The sequence below is a fragment of the Sus scrofa genome, chromosome 5 (assembly GCF_000003025.6).
Source record: "Sus scrofa isolate TJ Tabasco breed Duroc chromosome 5, Sscrofa11.1, whole genome shotgun sequence".
NCBI classification, from domain to species: domain Eukaryota; kingdom Metazoa; phylum Chordata; class Mammalia; order Artiodactyla; family Suidae; genus Sus; species Sus scrofa.
Window position 1 is genome coordinate 47,377,023 of NC_010447.5, and position 22,174 is coordinate 47,399,196.

A 22,174-nucleotide genomic window follows, 5' to 3' on the forward strand; every position below is an offset into this window, starting at 1 on the left:
CCCCAGTGCTGGGAGAATACTAGCCTTTGATGCATTTATTATAATAAGAGACACTACCATTTCCATCCTTGTTTACTGTACTACTGCGTTGGCAATTTAAAAGATTTCTTGGGTGATTTTGACTACATGACTAATTTGCCTTAGGCTTTAACTGTAGAACCTTATCCTGCCCAAGATGTAACCTCTCTGAAATGGAGACTTTTAAATCAAATAATCTCCTTTCCAGTAAGACGGTTAATGAATATATGGTAAGGTAGTTAACCTGTAGTTCAAGATAATAAATTTAATTTTACTTTTCAATAAATAGTAGAAAAAAAAATTTTTTTTTTGCTGTCATTTGTTTCTGGAAAATAGGTCATGTTTTCCCATAGGAACAGTGTAAGATGGGGATAGAATCACTGATCAGGGATGTAAGACCAAATAAGACAAAAAGGATAGTATAAAGGCAGCTATAAATTTCTGTGATCACTTAAAATAGCAAAATTTAAAAGGACACCACATAGAATTCTAGATCTATGAGGCACCATAAGGCTTATTAATTTATAGGCCTTTTATTTTAGAAATGAGAATACAGCATCCTATAGGGACCAGGAGGATTTACCAGACTAATTAGTGGTAGAGCCAAGACTGGAACCCTGATGGCCCAGCTTCTAATCCAGGGTCTTTCCGGTATGTTGCACTGTTTAAAAATTAAAAAGTACTGCAAAGACATATTAATAAAATATAAAGTATATATGAAAATATTACTATACTATACAATTAATCTACCTACTAAAAAGCAATGACCTCGTGGAGTTTCCCTGTGGAACATCAGGTTAAGTATCTGGCTGTGGTGCAGGTCTGATCCCTGGCCTGGGAACTTCTCAGTGCCACAGGTGTGGCCAACAACAGCAAAAAGAATGAACTTGTTTTAGTATACAATAATTAACAAATGAACATTAATTTTGCTGTTTTAGAAGACTGTTCATACATCATTTGGATGATGTGTCACTTTTAAAAGGCTGTGCAGGGAGTTTACATTTTCCTCCCTCACTCACCACTTTTTCTCCCCACCTTCTCAGCATTTACCTCATTCTCAACAACAACAAAAAATATATCAGGGGCAGCTTTGAAGAATAGATGGAGAAAGGGAAAAATGTATGGGACGATTATGACCATTTATATTGGCGTTTGTGTGCTAACTTGAGGGTCCTTCCAACACCAGTTCAGATGAGGATGGCCTTTTGACCACCTCGCCTAGTGCCAACACCCCCCACTTATTGCTGCCCATGTGGACCCTTGCCATAGAAGCCATGACTGCCTACGTAACAGTATTGGCAAATGAGAGACTGGCTAGACAGTGTCAAGTAAGTCATGACATGAAAAGGGAGAATGTGTTTGTAAGTTCTTCATTTCCATACATATTCCCAGCTTTCATGGAAAATGCTCAATAAAATTAATTTGCAAACTTTAAGGTCATGGGGCAGAAAAAAACCACCATTCAAGTTCTTTCCTACTCAAATCATCTATCCTCAGACTTTTTTCTTCATGGTATGAGCACTTCAAAACAAAAAGACAACAGTTCCTACCTCTGATCTGTACAGGAATAGTTGGGTACCACTGGTAGTATTCACTCCACTCCCCGTAGAGGCTTAGTCAAGGGAACAGGAGCATATTCATCAACATCAAGCTCTAGGTCAAGGTTCAAAAAAATTAACCAGAAAACAAGCAAATCTTTGTTTTTCATGCAGAAGTGGCAGAGGCCTTTTAAAGCAGAAATATGTCCTTGCTTTTGCATTATTTGAGAACTGAAATGTATTGCTCGTTTTGAACACTTGAATTCAATGTATCACTTTTCCCCAGTATAGAGGACTTAGAGTTTTCCTCCGTAATTTTTAGAGAAGCGGAGATAAAGGACACAGCATATAAACAGTTTGTCTTAAACATACCATCAATCCTTCTGAAAAGTCATAGTTTTAATTTTTAGCTTTATTTTCATAGCTTTTTTTTTTTTTTTTTTGTCTTTTTGTCTTTTTGCCATTTCTTGGGCCACTCCCATGGCATATGGAGGTTCCCAGGCTAGGGGTGGAATCAGAGCTGTAGCCGCCGGCCTACGCCAGAGCCACAGCAACGCGGGATCCGAGCCGCGTCTGCAACCTACACCACAGCTCACAGCCATGCCAGATCGTTAACCCACTGAGCAAGGTCAGGGATTGAACCCGCAACCTCATGGTTCTTAGTCGGATTCGTTAACCACTGTGCCACGACGGGAACTCCTTCATAGCACTTCATTTTTGTTTCATATCAATGACTTTTTATAATATCAAACTTGCTTTTGGATAGTAAACAACAGACATCCTGAATACTGTAGCTATATTTAATAATAATGTACCCATATGATGATGAAAGACTAGTGAAATAAGACTTTCTATTTAACATTATTCAATTACTAACACATGAAAGAATTGATAATATCAGTTATTGAAAGGATAGTTAATTAACATGGAGCAAATTAGGAGAGGTTTGAACTTTTTAGCTGTTATGTTGTTGATTTGGTTTGGCTGTCTTCACAACATGTAATGGTAAATAAACCCTCTCATTTTACCTGCATCGATTTGGACTTGAGAAACTTGAAAGAAAAAGTTTTTCTAACCTTTTAAATTTTACTTCTTCCTAAAGTGTTATACTTCTCCTGGTGTTATTTAAAATCACTCCGTAAGGTAATTTTTTTCATGTACACTAAAAAAACCCTCACGATGATATTGTAAAGAGCAAGCTGTTTCCCCAAATGAGGTTTGGACATATAAAGACAAATATGGTACCATTAGAAAACTTAAAGAATTCATGGTACGATTTGGAAGAACTAACTGAAATTTTGAAATCAGTAATGCTTTTCTTGATGATTAAGAAGCAAAACTAGCTTTTCGGTTGATAATGCAGTGATTCGAGAACCAAACATCTAGAACTAGTTTATGATAACCATGAGTTTATGATAACTGTGTTCTTTGGAAATTATTGCACACGTTGTTGTTATGAAAGAACCTCAGTATAAATTTCTGTATTCTAAAATTATGCCACAAAAGGCAGTTTTAAATGCATTTTTAATATAAATACTCTACCAGGTTCCAAGCAAAATAAATACTCCAAAATGTTTACTGAATGATTACCATACATAGAGCTTAGAAAATACATGCAAGTATTATATTTATTTTAATCCTAGGTGGGTAGGTATATTTATATATTTATGTATGTAGAGTAAATTATATACAAAAATAATTTTTAATGGTTTACTTGTTTAAAATAATAGTAAAGTCTAGGATTAAAAAAATCGAAAACAGGAGTTCCCATCATGGCTCAGTGGAAATGAATCTGACTAGTATCCATTAGAACACAGGTTTGATCCGTGGCCTCGCTCAGTGGGTTAATAAGGGTCTGGCATTGCTGTGAGCTGTCATTTAGGTCACAGACGTGGCTCGGATCTGGCATTGCTGTGGCTGTGTCATACACTGGTGGCTACAGCTCCGATCAGACCCCTTGCCTGGGAACCTCCACATGCCACAGGTGCAACCCTAAAAAGACAAAAAAAAAAAGCAAAAGCAAATCTCTGGATATTTTGTTTCATTTACAGTGTAATAAAAACATTGCATGTATTACTTTTAATATGGAAAATATAATGAGTAGTATTTCAAGAATCATTGTACTAAGAGCTTCATATGCATTATGAATTATTTAATTCTTTGAAGAATTCTATAAGGTGGGAATTCCTTTATTCCAGTTTTTCAGAAGAAACAGTCAAGGTCTACAGCTGCATGGACTGGGTCAGATGACAGTAGTAGGATTTAAAGTCAGGTCTGTCTTGATGGCAGAGCTGGGACTCTTAGTCACTTTCCCGCCCATTCCCTGGAAGTGCAAAGAATACAAGTTTAAGCTGTATTGTGTTTATATGCAGATTTGTAAGCCGTGCCAAAAAATTGCAAAATGAGAAATCGTCAAAGAAAGCCACAGTCTTCGTGAATAATAGGTTTTGTCAATGATCTGCTATTTTGAGTTTTAAGATAAATAAGACAGTAAAATCTAATCTTTTCCTCCCTCTAGCTTTGTAATAAAATCGTATTTCTGGTGAGTTTTGTCGGAAATCGTGGCACGTTCACCCGAGGGTACCGAGCGGTCATCCTGGACATGGCCTTTCTCTACCACGTAGCATATGTCCTGGTTTGCATGCTGGGCCTCTTTGTCCATGAATTCTTCTATAGCTTCCTGGTGAGTACATCTCTGTGGGGACAGTCACTGCTGAAAAAAATACACTGCTGCTGCTGCTTATGCTTCTCCCTTTGATTGTTTTTTCTAAAGCAGGTCCTAACATTGAGGACAAATTACATTATTTTTAGAATTTCCTAGGAAAATCATGCATTATTGTTACTTTTAGTCTTTTTCTCTGAGAAACCACATAGGTGGCACAATTCTTTGTTTCATACTCACTGAGACCCACCTCGACCCAGGCTTCATATAACAGACTGCTTTGGCTATCAGCCAAAGCACACTTCCCTATACACTTAGAGATTTTTCAATAAGTAAAGGATTGTATTTTCTTGGTATTGAATTCATTGTATTTATAATACAAAGCATTTTGTGCCTCTTTAGAATGGCATATAAATAAAGTGAGGGGGAAAGCCAGATTAGCAAAAAAAACCAATGAGTTGTTTTAAGGACAGTCTTCTTTTTTGTTTTTGTTTGTTTGTTTTCTTTTTAGGGCCACACCTGCAGCCTATGAAAGTTCCCAGACTAGGGGTTGAATCAAAGCTAAAGAGGCCGCCTAGGCCAGAGCCATAGCAACGCTGGATCTGAGCCACCTCTGTAACCTATGCTGCAGCTTCGTGGCAATGCCGGATCCTTAGCCCACTGAGCGAGGCCAGGGATGGAACCCACATCCTCATGGACACTATGTTGGGTTCTTAACCTCCTGAGCCACAACAGAAACTCCAAGGACAGTCTTTTAGTTTGAGATTAGTATGTCGTTGTGGAGCTTATCGACAAATTTCTATTCATTAAATGGATTTTCAGATTTCTTCTAGAGTAGTAGGAACTTTTGGTTGTGGTTTTGGTTTTTTGCTGGCTTTCAGTTTTCCTTCCCACATATGTATTCTATAGCCATTAACCAGGGGAGGAGTCAATATAAATATATGATAATATTTTGAAACTTAGAGCCGGGTTAGCATCATGATGCCATCAGAGCAATTTATCTATATCATCAGCTCATAGCTGGTCTGCAGTGGAGACCTAAAAACAAGTTGGAGATGTGAAAATATTATGCTGACCCAGTTTGCTTGGGTCATGAGAGACAAGTCCATTGCCTCCTGCTTCTCTGTTGTCTAGTGCACCCGTGTAGGAAGATTGAATCAGAAGCTAATTTTCGGTTTTCCCTCAAACTCTTGAAAGAGCCCCAGTGAAGAGAGGATTTGTCCCTTAGGTTTTGATACAAAATTGTCTTCCTAATTTTTTTGTCTGTTTAGGGAATCTAAATGAATTCCTTCTCTGCTCTGATTCACCATAAAAATTCCATTTTTGAAAGTCTGCCTCTAATATGTATAGTCCTATTATACCCAGCACTTGCCCCTGACTGTAATACGTAATATTCATTATAATGTTTTTGTGCTTCAACCTGCTTGTCTATGAAATGGTTAGCAATAGTATGAGAGACTAGTAATGTCAAGATCCAGTAAAGAAACGATATGAAAAAACACGTGGAATGATATGTATTAAATAACAATAAATCATTGTTATTTAAGGAAAGTTTTTTGACATAATAAAGTTTGTGAACTATTATATGACTATTAATAGTAATGTAACTTTTAATTTATGTTAACCTTATTTTCTAGTTGTATTTTCCTCTTTTATCTTTCAAATATTACGATACTGATTGATGCTAATTGGTTTTCGTTGGACTGGTTTTTATAAAAAGGGTATAGTGCATTTTCATGTTTAGAGTGCTAGGAAATGGTAATAGACATAATGCCAAAATAGTATTTAAATGTATTTTAAAACATTTTTTTGTTGTTGTCTTTTTAGGGCCGCACCTATGGCATATTGAAGTTCCCAGGGGTTAAATCAGAGCTGTAGCTGCTGGCGTACACCACAGCCACAGCAATGCAGGATCCATTCGAGCCGACCTACACCACAGCTCATGGCAATGATGGATCCTTAAACCACTGAGTGAGGCCAGGGGTCAAATCCATGTTCTCATGGATATTAGTTGGGTTCATTACTGCTGAGCCATGAAGGGCTCCTAAAAATTTTTTTATGTTTTAAAAATGTGTATAAAATGCATCCCCAGTTATATCCACAAATGCCAATCCTTTAACCAGTAATAAAAACAATACTCTAGGGAGTTCCTATTGTGGTTCAGTGGGTTAAGAACCTGGCATAGTATCCATGAAGATGCAGGTGCAATCCCTGGCCTCACTCAGTCAGTTAAGGATCTGGCAATTGCCACAAGCTGTGTTGTAGACCACAGATGCATGTCCAATCCAGTGTTGCTGTGGCTGTGGCTGTGGTGTAGACTAGCAGCTGCTGCTCAGCTCTGATTTGACCCATAGTTTTGTAACTTCCATATGCTGCATATGCTGTAGGTGTGGCCCTGAAAAGGAAAAAAAAAAAAAAAAAAGAAAAAAACCCACACTCTAGATTTTCTTTTCAGAAATAAACAAAAGGAACCATTCACTTGTCCAATGTCAATTCCTTTGCATTCTTAAGATTCCATGGGTATCAGAAATATGCAATTTTTCTGATATTGGGGCCCAGAAATATGAATTTTTAGCAGGTATCCCATAGGCTTTTGAAAACTTTCAGAAACTATGCAGAAATGAGCTGGAACCCATTGCCAGACCTTTTCTTTAAGCCACTATTCAGCTGAGAGCAAATCTCCCCTCTGTCCAACTAAGTGTTGAATTTGTGTTACTTAATTTGAGTTTACAGAAGACTATGAACTTTGTTTCTAAAGACTGTAGCTCCCTCCAAGATATAAACAGATAGCAAAATAGTTAAACGTATTATTTTTATTTGACCATCATAAAATATCAGTGTCCTAAGGTGAGCAAACAAAGTAGTATATTGACCGCAACTCTTTGCAAGACTACAATTAAATTGGAAAGTAATTTTATAAGCCTCAGTAATCAGAAAAACAGAGTACAAGGCCCTGGTGTTTCTGAAAGGATGAATGACACGGATAATTAATCGTTTGAACCAGTTCAGAAATTCTAATCATTGCCCACAGATAGCAGAAGACAAACGCTAATTATTCCAAAATCAAAAATATTATTCATTTCCAAACAGATATTTATGGCTTCTTTAAAATACATGTTAATTTGCTGCTTTTAACCAGCTTTTGATAATAAAACATGTGCTTGCTAAAGTATAATTTCAACTTTGTAATATAGCAATAAATAAAATTGTTCTTCAAGTTGATTGCAGATAGCAGAGAGCTAGGTTCTTGACTGTTGCATAGATTTTCTACTACTGAACACAAAATGGAAAATAACCCATTAGAGGAAGTAAGTTAACATGTGTGTGTTGTATTTTTGTTTATACTTCTGTTTCTACAAGTATATACTAAAGTAGTAGGTTTTGCCCTCATTATAATGTTTATTAAGAAAGGAGTTCGCATTTCTCAGATGTTTTTAAATTTCATAACTTTTCTATTATAGTGGGCTCATCAAATTGAATTCTTGTCATTTCACCTCGAATCCCTTGATTAAACAATGCTTTGAATGAATCTGTCTATTATTCATCACTTACGTGAACCTACTTTAGCATTCTCACTTTAACCATTTTACATATTCCAGAAGCAACTGCAGAATATCACTAAGGCTAAAAATAGGGAATCAGTAGCTCAGTTGGTTATGTATAATAATTTTTCTAAATTCAAGTTTGAAACGGTGCTCTTTCCAGGTCTTAAAAAAATGGATATTATATTGGTTACAAAACCAACAAATGCACATTTTATGTGATGTCAGAGTTATCTTTATTGGGAAATAGCCTATTAATGCATTCCAACTCAAGAATAAATGGATATTTAGGGTCATTTTTAAGGTTTTATTTATATTGTTATTCTTTCACAGTAAACTGAAAAGGCCTGCATTTGTATTTTTAATTACATTTATATTTATTCTTCTTTTGCTTCATTGCATTTTTTTGTTTGTTTTGCTTTTTTTGTTTATTTTTGTAGCTCTTTGATTTGGTATATAGAGAAGAGACTCTGCTCAATGTCATCAAAAGTGTCACACGGAATGGACGTTCCATTATTCTAACTGCGGTCCTTGCCCTCATCCTTGTCTACCTGTTTTCCATTATTGGGTTCCTTTTTCTGAAGGATGACTTCACTATGGAGGTGGATAGGCTGAAGAACAGAACTCCTACTACAGGTATTGCTGTTACCAGTAAATGAGCTTCCTCTGACGGTGGCTCTGACTTGTACAGAGCTTGTTGAGAGGATCATGGATAAACACTATTGGAGGCAATCTTTCCGTTCATTCCTTTGAAAACATGTTCTTGTTCACTAAGATCTCATGAATGTGGAATACCCGTAGGCTGTATATTAGCAGACAATGTGTATAGGAAAATCCTTATACAAGAAACGTCACCTAAGCTCAGTCTCAATACAAAGGTTTCAGGTGTTGACTATACTCCAGGAGATGGTCAATAATTTCAGTGCAGGGTAATAGCTCTGGGATTCTTTTCCTTCTCTTTCCCCTGCCTCCCCTAAGAACATCCAGCATTATTCACAACCATTATTTCTTACGTGTTTACTCACAGTACATTATATTACACTTCAATAATTGAAAATTATAAATGCTTTGATATGGGAACTATCAGATACTCAGAAAATTTGGTATTGAAAAAGTGCTCAAAATATTGTCGGTAAGGGACTCAGCTCACCAGGATGTGGCTGTCAGAATTTCTGTGTGCTGTTGATTTTTGTTATATGACTGGTTTGGCAGCACCATTTACACTCGCTATGATTCTTTCCAACTTACTTTGGATTTTTTGTTTATTATATTCCCTAATGGTTTCTTTTTTCCCCCTTTTTGGCCTTTCATTGTTTTGGTTAAATTTCGTTCTTATTCTTTTTCCGCGTCTCCTGCTTTGTTGAACGGACCTCATAGTTCCGCACTTTGCTGATAATTTCTCTGGGTGATTCCACTGCCTATGGGTTGTGGGAATGGAAACCACAAAATGACTCTCTTTCTTCAAACCATCAAATTTAAAAGCAGAATTTAATTACTGGTGCTTTTAGAATATGGGATGATTAAATGGCATTTATATCTGTTACTCCATCTAAGTGATTAAAGCACAGAATAGAAACATGTAGATTGAAAGTTATTAAACTTGAGACTGATTTTTAGACCTAGGTGTTAGTCTTTATTCACAGACACTTTGTATATTTTCTGTTACTGGGCTTTCTTATTCTTCCTTAAATATTACTTTGTCCAGAATTTTATAAGGGTAAGTATTTGAAGGAAAAGCTCATATATATATATAAATCCCACTAAACTTCGCTTGTACCAAACTACCTGTGAATATAAACTATCCGTTTTCAAAAAATCTTTGTTTTAACCATTTACTAGGCATGATCACATTGAGTTATTCAGTATAGAGTCTGATCTGAATCATCGTAATTTCTGAATTCAAATGTGTGCAGTCATTATTGTTTTATGAATCTCATTGTAAGTAACTTTAATTGTGCATTTCAAGATATATGTTAATTATATTTCCCTTAGAATTATAAAAGTCTTCTTTCCTTTTTTTTATAAAATAGGCAATACTGAAACTAAAATGTCAAGATCTTCATAAAAATGTTTATGCATATCTATATAAAAAGCTGTTAAATGAGAGAAAGCATTTGTAAATACTAGGAAAATATAGCATACAAAATAGCTAACAAAGTCAAACTCTTGATTCTTCATAGATTGAGAGTTTTTGTTTCATAGAGAGCATTGTGGAAGAAGCAATCATATTTTCATAATATTTTAATTTTTCCATGAAGTTCTTTATTGTAAGATTCTGTTATTATTTTATTTTATCACCTTTTTCATGGTTCTTTTTAATTTTTTTAAATTTCTTGGAGTATGGTTGTCTTACAGTCTTGGTTAGTTTCAACTGTACAGCAAATCAGTTATCATATACACATATCCATTCTTTCTCAAATTCTTTTCCCATATTGGAGAATATTGAGTAGATGGCCCTGTGCTATAGGTCCTTGTTAGTTATATATTTTATATATAGTAGTGTGTATGTTATTCTCATTCTCTTAATTTATCCCTCCTCCCCCCTCCATGTTTCCCCTTTGGTCACTGTAAGTTTGATTTTGAACTGTTTTTTGTTTTGTAAATAAGTTCTTTTGTATCATTTTTATTAGATCCACATGTAAGTGATATCATATATTTGTCTTTATCTGTCTTACTTCACTTAGCATGATAATGTAATATTTTAAATTTAATTTCTAGTGCCATTTATGTCTGTTGATACATAGCATAAAATTTATTCTTTCAATTATTGAACACTATTTTCTCCCAAAGTTGAGTGAAATTATCAAAGATAACACACCTAAGTACCAAGTGAAATTTAGAGTTTACAGGTTCACAATTCTTCCATGAATGTGAAAAAATCAAGGAGCAAGAGAGGAGGTTGAGGTTCAGAGGTGAATGGCAGGAGCATCACAGGTGCATATGACAGCAGAGGGCCCATGATTTGCGATTGCCCTTGGGAATTTAGGACAATGAAGATCCTACCTCTGGCATCAGTGGAATCTGGCTCTGTAGATGCAGGAGCCTGCACTTGACACTGTTCAGGGGAATCCTTGTCTTGGAAAAGCCCAAGGAGTTAGAGAGAAGGTTGTGTTGACAAGTAGAGGTGCCAGTGTCTCTCCCACTGTGTCTTCTTCCCCACCACCAGTGCTGCCTCCCTGTTTCTCACCCACATTTCCTTTCTCCAGAATCCTGCCAAAACCTCCCTTGTGGCTTCCCCACCCTCAGCCTCTCTTCTGCCTGGCCAAGTCATTCACCCCAGCCACAGCACTAATTCTGTGACTCCTGGGCTGGAAACCTTTGTTGGGACCTCGGGTAGCTGTGTAATGCTTGTTTTAAAATAATTAGCCTGTTTCTCGTTTTATATTCTTGCCTCTTTTGTCAAAGATTAATTGAACCTAGGTGTTTGGGTTTATTTCTGGGGTCTCTATAATGTTCCATTGATCAGTATGTCTATTTTCATACCAGTACCACACTGTTTCGATTGTGTAGCTTTGTAAATTGGTACCACCACTGTGGAAAACAGAGAGAGAGACAAGTACTATATGATATCACTTACATGTGGAATGTAAAATATGGCATAATGAGCCTATCTACAAAATAGAGACAAACTCACAGACATAGAGAACAGATTTGTGGTTGCCAAGGTAGAGAGGGGAGGCAGTGGGATGGACTAAGTTTGGGGTTAGTAGAAGCAGACTATTACATTTAGAATAGATAAGCAATAAAGTCCTACTGTACAGAACAGGGAACTATATCCAATCTCTTCCACATGATGAAAGATAATATAAGAAAAGGAATGTGTGTGTGTGTGTGTGTGTGTGTGTGTGTGTGTGTGTGTGTGTGTGAACATATGTGTATTATATGTATATGATGTGACTGGTTCACTTTTCTGTACAGCAGAAATTGGCACAACATTGTAAATCAACTATACTTTAGTTTTTAAAAAAAGAAAAGTCATATGCCTAGAAGCTCTGCCTGATCTGTGCCTTTTCTGGTCTCTGTGCCTTTTGCCATACTGACGGTACCTGGAATTGCCCCTTTTCTCCCTACCTCATCATCCTGTGTGTATATCCTGTTTCCTCTAGATGGGATCCTTCTTGAAAATGCCTTTTGTTTTTTCCTTTCTAGAACTCGTTTCTCCCTCTCCTAATCACTACCTCGCTTTCCTCTAATCCACTTCCTCCATTCTGCTATAATTCTGTCTCTACCTCTCTGTGCTCCCTAAATGATTGGGGGTTCTCCGAAGCCCTGACTTTGAGCCCTCAGAGCCTAGCACGGAGCACGAAGTCAGTAAGTATTTATTCATTAAGGGAATGGCACCGGGGAACATGCAGAAACCCCACCTCTCTCCCTCTCTGGCGACCTGATGCTCCCTCCATACCCGTAATACACCTGTCATTTCCTCCAGGCTGTCGTGGTCGGGGTGCAGAGAGAGACGGAGATAAAACCTGTGGCTTCCCTTCACCATTGACTCCAGCTCTCTATCTCCAAGACTTGTGTCAGTGGCGTCCCCAAGCCTGGTCCCTCTCCTCATGCCATGTCTTAACTCCAGCCACCATTTGCCTGTTCTGCCCTCATCTCATCAAACGACCAGACTAACCTTGATGGGGTGCTGCCCTAAAGCACACTTGAGTATTTCTTCAGCCCTTTGTATATAAAGATGAATTTAGGAGTTCCCGTCATGGCTTAGCAGAAATGAATTTGACTAGTCCAGAGGATGCAGGTTTAATCCCTGCCTTGCTCAGTGGGTTAAGGATTTGACATTGCCCTGAGCTGTGGTGTAGATTGGCGACGTGACTCAGATCTGGCTTTGCTGTGGCTGTAGTGTAGACTGGAAGCTTCAGCTGTGTTTGGACCCCTAGCCTGGGAACCTCCATATGCCATGGGTGCACCCTAAAAAGACAAAAAAAAAAATAGAACTTAATCCTCTCCCTCCATTTTCTAGACTTTCCTTGGTGGCTCTTTGTGAAAAATAGGTTTGAGAGGAATGAACTTCTAACTTTGTATTTGTTACCAACCACACACACTTTCTTTCTCTCTCTTTTTTTTTTTTTTCTGGCCACACCCATGGCATATAGAAGTTCCCAGGCCAGGGATTGAATCTGAGCTGCAGCTGTGACCTACACCACAGCTGTATCCACACCGGATCCTTAACCCATTTTGCTGGGCTCAGGGATCAGACCTGTGCCACCTCAGAGACACTACCACTGAATCCTTAGCCCGCTGCACCACCATGGGAACTCTAATCACACCTTTTCATATAAACCTTTTTTTACACGGATTAAGAAGGTTGCTATTTTCTATACCATCTAGGCCAGGGAGAGAGGTGGGAGGCCAGAAAATGGATGGATCCTTGGTCACTAAGGAAGAAAAGAAAGGTCCAGAACAGGGATCTGGCAGCAGATTCTCGATTCTCGCTTCCCTGAGATGTTCTATGTCCTGTTCCCTGGAGCCCATACTTGACTGTGAGAAATGCCACCTCTTGCCAGCTCTACCTTGACCAGTGCCTGAGAGCTCAGGGCCGCCAGCTGCACTGGGGAACATGTCTCTGGCATTTCCAAGCCAGAGCCCTGAATGTCTTTGGCCATGGGAACATCATTACCCAAGGTGATTAGGGCTGGCAGTATTATTAATACTTTCTCTTAGCCACTTAAAAAAATACAGGAAAAACTTTCAGTGGGTTGGCCCAGGAACTTATTCTCTGTTTATAAAATTGCTTCAGTAGGCAAAACAGTGCTCAGAGTTCCAAACTAACTTAAGCAAAAACTTTAGGAACACAGCCATTTTGGATTAATAAATCTTTTTTATTTATATGCATCCATAACTGTTTGTTTCTTGTCATTACGTATTCGTCTCTATACCTGGTTTCACTGTGTGTTCTCAGGTGGCAGTGCAGTTCCTACTATGACTTTAACCTCAGCGATGATGGGGACATGTGAAAAGGACAACTGTTCACCCACGATACCGGCTTCAAATTCAGGTCTGTAAAAAGGGCTCCACGACAGCGCCATACTTCTGAATTTATGTTTATTTGAGAAATGTTATTACTGCTTAGATAACCGCTCTAAGAACTTTGTGATGAGTCGAAATAGAAGAATGGAGGGTAAAAGAACTGAAAAGTTTCCAAATAGAAGAAGGATTTTCACACCCATCATTTTGTATCCTCGCCCCTGTTCCTCATACTATTTCTTTTCCTGAGAATTTATCCTGTTTACCCTGTGGTATGTGCCGTTGAAAATCCCATTGCCGTAGTGCAAAACCATACACACTAAGCCAGATGCTCTCAACTGTACAGCCTTTAACAAGAATGTATTACCTTTAACACAAGAATCCATCCTTTAACAAAGAATAGAAAAGCATAGGTTTAGAACTCAAAAGACTTAATTATAATTTCTCACCTACCACTTTCTAGATCTATGCTTTGGCTATGTTATGCACATGTCTTGGACTTTGTTCAGATAGCTTGTCCAGAAAGAGAGGAAGGAAGGAAGAGCGGGAGGGAGGAAGATGATGGATAGATAGATAGATACGGCATATGATACTTTCCCTTCCTCCAAAGGAACAAATGGACTCATGCATATGAAAAGAATTCTTTTAACTCTAAATTGTTCTCTTAGGATGTGGCAGGAATTTGGAAACTATGGCATATGTGAAACTTAATGAGCTATAGAATGAATTAGTGATCTGTTTCTAGAAACAGCAAAGATTTAGGGAGCATGTGTCTTTAGCAATTTCAAGATGTATAGATATATAGATATACACACTCATATATACACACACACATATACACACATACATATACAAAAACAAACACACACACACACACACACACAATTGGACTCAGAGAAAATGAGGTAAGCAAGAATTAAGCCCAGGGTAAGGATGGATTTCCCCACTTCCATCTGGATGCACACTGTCTGGTCATAATGATGGGGCCTTTTCCCCAAGTTGCTTGTTTCATGTTCTGTGACCTAAAGGGAGAATTAAATGCATGAATATGTTCCATCCCAATATCCTAGCCACTCTAGGCAGGCAGTGTGGGCAGCTGCCAAGACTTTTTCCCTCCCTGACCACCTAGAGACCCAGTTCAGACCTACAAACCACAAACCAGGTCATTCTCTACTTGTGTAGCTTAATTCTGCTCTGCAGTTCCTAAAATCCCATGCCATGCATCCTCTGGCTTATCCACCTCCAACTTCTTCAGCCTCCCTCACATATCACAGTGGTGACTCTTCATATAACATTCCAAGGCAAGAAGCCGAGCAGTACTCTCTTATTCAGGATAGTGCAATGTATAGTCACATCATACTCTTGAACCCTGTTTGAGGACTCTTGACTACACTGCCATTCTTCACTGGTTCAGCTGTCAAGCCCTGAATGCCTATCCTCTATTCACATAATTGGGAATTTGGGCATTCAAGTATAAGACCATGCATTGACTTCTCTATTTTTCTGCCAACCCATAATCCAGGGCTGTCACAGAATGTCCTGTGAATAGATAAGGAGTTTTTTGACCAGGTGATTTATAGGTTCCGGGCTCCTTTCAGTTCTTACATATCATTAGGTTCCTGGTGTCGTTATGGATCCCAGTTCTCTTAAGCAATGTATTCATTCTCTTTCATGTCATCCTCAAGTTTGGTGAGCTCCCAAACAAGGGCTGGCAAACTTGGCCTATGGGGAAATCTAAATTGTCACCTCTTTCTGTACCGCCCCTGGGCTAGGAATGGTTGTAACTTTTTTTGTCTTGTTGTGTTTGAAGAGAAAGATGCAATGGAGACTATCTGTGACCCACAAAGCCTAAACTATTTGCCATCTGGCTCTTTACAGAAGAAAAATTTCCTCTCTTAATTCCTTCAGTATTTTCACTATCTCCCTTTTGAACTCAATGTCTGTCAGACTGCAGGGGTCTGTTTCATTATTGACTGCTTTAGTTGAATTCTCCTGTTGCTTTAACTGGGAATGTTTCTGAGCTTCTTCATTTTGCTTGTGTATGGCACAAATGCACCTTTGCACAGAAAAGAAAATCATGGACTTGGGGAAGGGGGAGGGAGTGGGATGGATTGGGAGCTTGGGGTTAATAGATGCAAACTATTGCTTTTGGAATGGATTAGCAATGAGATCCTGCTGTGTAGCACTGGGAACTATGTCTGGTCACTTATGATGGAGCATGATAATAGGAGAAAAAAGAATGTATACATGTATGTGTAATTGGGTCACCATGCTGTACAGTAGGAAAAAAAATGTATTGGGGAAATAACAATAATTTTTTTAAAAAAAGGAAAAAAAAATTTATAAACCTCTAGAAGATTTTCATTAAAAGTGCTAGAAATGCTGCAGGGGGACAGTGCTAAGGACAGAGTCCTTTGGTACATGGCCACCAGAAACATGCTTTCACATTGCTGTAGTCACATTTCGTGTATTATTCACTCACGAATAAATCTTCCTTAAGTAAACTGCCATTTAGTCCACGTTCCTCCATCTTTTAAAAAAATACATCAGGAGGCTCCTTCTCAGAACCTCCTTGCCAAAGTCCAGATACATAATGTCTGCCATATTCCCAATTTGAGGTTAGTCTGAACCCATACTGGCTTCTCATGATCCTGACTCCTTCCCATACTGTCCCTTTAATGACATCTTATATGGGGGACCAGCATCAATCTCATTTGTCGGCAGTTTGCAGAGTTTGTCATAATCTCAAATTCAGGCCAACGGGTGTTTCTTTCCTCTTACCATTATCCACGATTCAAAAAACGCAGAGAGCTATTTCAAAAACTTAGACATAGTTCCAGTGGCTGGGTAAAATTAAATAGCTCTTCGGAGTTCCCCGTCGTGGCTCAGCAGTAACTAACTAGTATCCATGAAGATGCAGAGGTTTGATCCCTGGCCTCGCTCAGTGGGTTAAGGATCCCGAGTTCCGTGAACTGTGGTATAGGTCACAGACATAGCCTGGATCCCGCATGGCTGTGGTGTATGCCAGCAGCTGCAGCTCCAATTCAAACCCTAGCCTGGGAACTTCCATATGCTGCAGATGTGGTTCTAAAAAGCAAAAAAAAAAAAAAAAAAAAAGCTCTTAGAATCTTTTGGCCATCTTGAACATGAATTTATTGTCATCAGTACTTGTTGTTCCCTTTTTAATTCAACATTCTTTCTCCTCAGTGGAGTATGAAAACTAACATGTTAGAAAATTTCCTTGCTTGTTGGCACAAGTATGTTAACAATATGATCCCAAGTATAGTAATCCTATTCCTGCCTTGCTCTTTTATCTCTGAGTATTACTTTTAAATGCTTTCCTTTTTATTTTACAAAACAAATATGCTGTAGCCGTGGTTTGATTTTAAGAACAAAATAGTGAGTTGCCAGTGAACCACCAAAAAAGCTAGTGTTCCTCCTGCCAGAGTCTACCAAGGCGACTGACCCAAAGGGCCCCGCACAACAACTGATCCAGTGGTACTTATCCATCACTCAGCGTCCAGAAGCTCTTAAAGTGCAGTGCGGGAGCTGCTGGAGGCCACACTTCACAAATGAGTTCCTCCAGGTCACACACAGTGTGCACATATCCCACAATGTGGCTACCCAGCTCTGTGCAAGTCTGCCAGTCTTAGGTTTTGTGCCTTTCCCCAGGCATTGTCACTGATGCTCAACCAGAATGCCAGTGTAATTGTTTCACACGTTTTTACTGATTGTGCCATTCTGCTCTTAACATTTCACAAAATGAGCTGAGTATTTTTATAGAGTAGGAAATTGATTCAGTTCAGTACAAATCCTCAGTGATAATGATGATAATATTAATAAATATAAAATCTTTGTATCCATTCACTCATACAGTGATTGTTATCTGCCTCTCCTAGGGGCCAGCCATCGTGCTAGGTTATTCATGACAGTGTTGACTAAAAAAAAAAAAAAAAAAATCCTGGCCATTATGGAATTTATAAAATAGGGAAGCATGAAAAGTTACAAAATATGGTTCTGCAGATGGTGCTGTGACAGGTAATCACAGGAGAGCCTGGCTGACTAACAGAGACACTCTTCTGGGGAGGGATTATTTAAACTGAGATTTAGAGGATGAAAGGGGACCAGTCTACCTAAGAGGAAGGAGACGTGTATTCCGGGCAGGGGGAACATGAGGGAAGGCCCTGAGGCATGCTGATGGGTAGATAGATGCTACTAAGTATTCTCATATTATAAGTAAAAACACTGAAGGATAGAGGCCTTAAGATCACCGCCAGTAAATCAACCTAGATCTTTGATTCCAAGACCTATGCTCCAGTCTTTTAAATTTTATTGCCTCCTACTTAAAGGATTAATCACTATAAATGATTTCTTCCCTAATCAAAATTTAGAGTTGGTTAAAATTCTTTCTATTGTATTGCCTTGCCCCTAGAATGGTTGGATAGAATTTCTTTTTTTTTTTTTTATAATTTTTTTTATTTTCCCACTGTACAGCAAGGGGGTCAGGTTATCCTTACATGTGTACATTACAATTACATTTTTCCCCCACCCTTTCTTCTGTTGCAACATGAGTATCTAGACAAAGTTCTCAATGCTATTCAGCAGGATCTCCTTGTAAATCTATTCTAAGTTGTGTCTGATAACCCCAAGCTCCCGATCCCTCCCACTCCCTCCCCCTCCCATCAGGCAGCCACAAGTCTCTTCTCCAAGTCCATGATTTTCTTTTCTGAGGAGATGTTCATTTGTGCTGGATATTAGATTCCAGTTATAAGTGATATGGATAGAATTTCTTTATGCATATTGTTTTCTGAAGGCAATTTCTCTAAAAAATAAATACTTTTTTTATCCTAACTGCAGTTGACTCCCTCCCTCTCCCCCCTGCCCTGGGGACATTTGGCAATGTCTGGAGACATTTTTGGTTGTCATAACTCTGGGAGGTGTTCTACCAGCATCTAGTGAGCAGGGGTCAGGAAGGGTGCTAAACACCCTCTGGTGCACAGGACAGCCCCCCCCCCCAAGAATGATCCAGCCCCACATGTATGTAGGGTTGAGTTTGGATCACCAAGTCTGTTTGGATGTTGGTTTATAGCTCTGAATGCAGACACATCAAGAGGCTTCCCATACTTTTACTTAATTCATTACACAAAGAACAGAACTTTCCTTTTCTCTGTCGGTAAACAGGGACAATTCTTCCAGGAATATTACCCCAGGGGCAAAGGTGCCATTTCTTTTCTCTTTTTTTTTTTTTCCTGCTTTTTAGGGCCACACCACCTGTGCTGTGGCATATGGAAGTTCCCAGGCTAGGGGTCTAGGAGTCTGGGGATCAAAATCGGAACTGTAGCTGCTATCTGACACCACAGCCGCAGCAACTCGGGCTGGGTCTGCGATCTACACCACAGCTCAGAGCAAAGCTGGATCCTTAACCCACTGAGCAAGGCCAGGGATCCACCCCCCATCCTCTTGGATACTAGTTGGATTTGTTTCTGCAGAACCACAACAGGAACTCCAAGGCTCCATTTCTTTAGGCTTGACCTGAGCTGAGAGAGGCGGGTGTGATTTTGCAGGGTAAAGTCCCAGACTGGAGAAGAAGGGATCCTGGAGGGATTTCAGCCCTGGAGGTGTGACAGAGACTCTGGTGGAAGCCAGAGATGGTGGCAGTAGCTTTTCACAGTTAGGCAACATTCCTAAATCAGTGTTAAAAACTGCAGGAAGGCCTGTTTTAATCTACTCTTTCTTCTGTGCCCCTTTTACATTCGACAGGGTAAGTGTTAAATTCCATGTGATTGAAAATTCTGTAAATTTGATCTCATAGGCCTTGCCACCTTTCAAATTTGGCCACATGTGTTTAACCGCAAAGGTAGAATGAAAACCAGAACCTGGTGTTTGTTGTGCAGCATGTGGCTTTCAGATTTAAAAATAACTTTTCTGTGTCAAGACCAGGATGAAATTTTAATTTGCAGGCCCTAGTGTCCATTTGTGAAGGCCTTGGTTTGTTACCTAGTGGACAACAGGTCCCTACAACAAAAGGGCCGGATGCACACAGTAGCATGATTACAAGCCTGGCAGTAAGTGGGAGGCAGGGCAGTCAGCTCCTGAGGATGCTCCAGCAGATGCAGGTAGGGTCATCATCCCAGAGGCATTGAATTCTCATGGCAACTGGCAGTTAGGGGAGAATAAAAACACCTTGATTTCATTTGCTGCAAACCTCCTGGACTTCCTAGACAAAAATATTCTCTATAAGAAAAAAAAAATCCAAACTGAGATAGTAGAAGAAAAAAGAATGCATATATATATAACATATACATTATATATTATATATATTATATATGCACATATATGCATATATATAACATATACATTATATATTATATATTATATATGCACAGATATGCATATATAATATATAAAGAATGCATATATATATCCAAACTGAGATAGTAGAAGCAAAAAGAATGCATTTATATATAATATATACATTATATATAACATATGCATATATTATATATAAAATATATAAAGAATGCATATATACATATGCATTCTTTTTTCTTCTACTATCTCAGTTTGGATTTTTTTTTCTCATTCTTTTTCTTCTACTATCTTCCATCAGTGTTTTCTTGTCTTCTTATCTTATAAATATAAAAGTCATCTTAGGTTTGTTGCTTATCTTCATTGAAATACCAGGCATCTAGTTCCTTCTTCCTAATAGTCTATTTCTGTGGTCTAATGGGACCATCCTTTCTCAAGCCGCCCCTGACACATAATGTTGTCATCTCCTTTATGCCCACAGTCCCATCAGCTCCCATTCATTGATCCTTTCCATTCTCACTGCCATTACTCTGGTTGAGGCGTATAACACAGCATGCCTGAATTATGGCAACTCCTTCTAAGTGCTCTTTCTACCTCCAGTCATTCTCTCTTCTTCAGTACCACCACCACATCACCCACTATATCAGCATTAGACTACTTGTCAGAAATCACTGCTTTGAATATTTCCTCCCCTTCTCCCAACTTAAGACGTCCACAATGCTCCATTGCCTGCCAAGTAAAATCCACACTCTCCCTAGAGCTTTTCAAAGACCTCCTAGTTTATCTCCCAGCCTTATCTAATACTCCTCTAGGTACTGGTATTATTGGCTCTTCATCACATAAACAAAACATTTTTTTAACTCTGGGGCTCTCTGCCATGCCATGTGAAATGCTTGTCTGCTGCTTGCTGTCTTAGTCCATTGAATAGTGAAGGCAAACTCAGAGTCTGTATTAATTAGAGGAACTCCCCCTCTCATTCTTAGTATTAAAAATTCTCTCTTCTGATCTCTTTGCACTATTGTGGCTTTTATCGTGTGTTAATTTGTCTTATTATTTAAGTGCATGTTTTATCTCGTATTGTTTTGCCAGCTAGATGGTAAATCACCTTGTTCCTGTTTAAAATTCTCCAGTGGTTCCCCATAGCTCTCAGGATAAAGTTTAAACCCTTTAGCTGGTATATGATTCTCTCCATCATCTGGCTTTTACCTGCTTCTCTTCTTACAGCTCCCTGACTCATCCGCATACCTCAAAGGTTCAGCCATTCCAGTCCACCCATTCCCCAAACCCTTTCATCTTCCCACCTGTATTTCTAGCTCCTAGCCAGGGACTCTTGAAACAGTGCAATGAGGCAGGTTTGGCATGGGAAAAGCCAGCAGGTTATGTAGGTAGGTCTCCACAAGGTGGCATCTACTTAGGCAAACTCACCGTGACTCAGGGCCTGGCTTTGAGCCCAAAGGCCTGGGAACTTGGCTTACCATATTCTGAGTAGATCCATCTCACAAAGGTAGAACCTTATTAACCAAGCCCATAGAGGCTACTATATACAACCAGCATGCCCAAGCTGGCATTGACTTTGACCTGCACAGTCTCCTCTCCCAGTTTACATGCCACACAGGAAGCCAATTGTCATTATATATTTGCAGTCAGTCTATTTTATTTCACAATGGCTAAGCACATGAATTGTGTGTGGATTTTACTAGTTCACTTCTTAAAGAACAACCAACCTTACTTCTGAATTACTGGGGAGAGATGGGAACACTTTCCTGCAGCTTCTATGAACTAATTAATCTGGCATTTAATTCATTTTTAGTAAACATTGGTGTCAAATGACCAGGTAGCTGCCAATTAAATACATGAATGTGGATCCTGCCACTAGATAGAAGATTGTTTGATTGAAAGTCTAAACATAGCAAAGTAGTGCATTACTAGAAAACCATATTTCTTTTCTTAAAATTTTATTGAAAAATAGTTGATTTACAATGTAGTGTTAGTTTCTGGTATACAGCAAAATGATTGATGTATTTATAGTTTTTCATATTCTTTTCCATTATGGCTTATCAAAGGATATTGAACATAGCTCCCTGTGCTGTACAGTAGGACCTTATTTATCCATCCCACATATAATAGTTCACCTC

General features: G+C 38.7%; 1 protein-coding gene across 2 annotated transcripts in view; it reads left to right on the forward strand.

Moving 5' to 3' along the window:
* ITPR2 (inositol 1,4,5-trisphosphate receptor type 2) overlaps window positions 1-22,174 on the forward strand; it is a 529,759-nt gene that overhangs the window by 441,100 nt on the left and 66,485 nt on the right. For both annotated transcript variants that reach the window (XM_021092919.1, XM_021092920.1), the window contains 3 exons: window positions 4,075-4,239; window positions 8,201-8,396; window positions 13,666-13,761. In XM_021092919.1, the coding sequence (XP_020948578.1) occupies window positions 4,075-4,239; window positions 8,201-8,396; window positions 13,666-13,761 (457 nt within the window). The remainder of the gene's footprint in view (window positions 1-4,074; window positions 4,240-8,200; window positions 8,397-13,665; window positions 13,762-22,174) is intronic.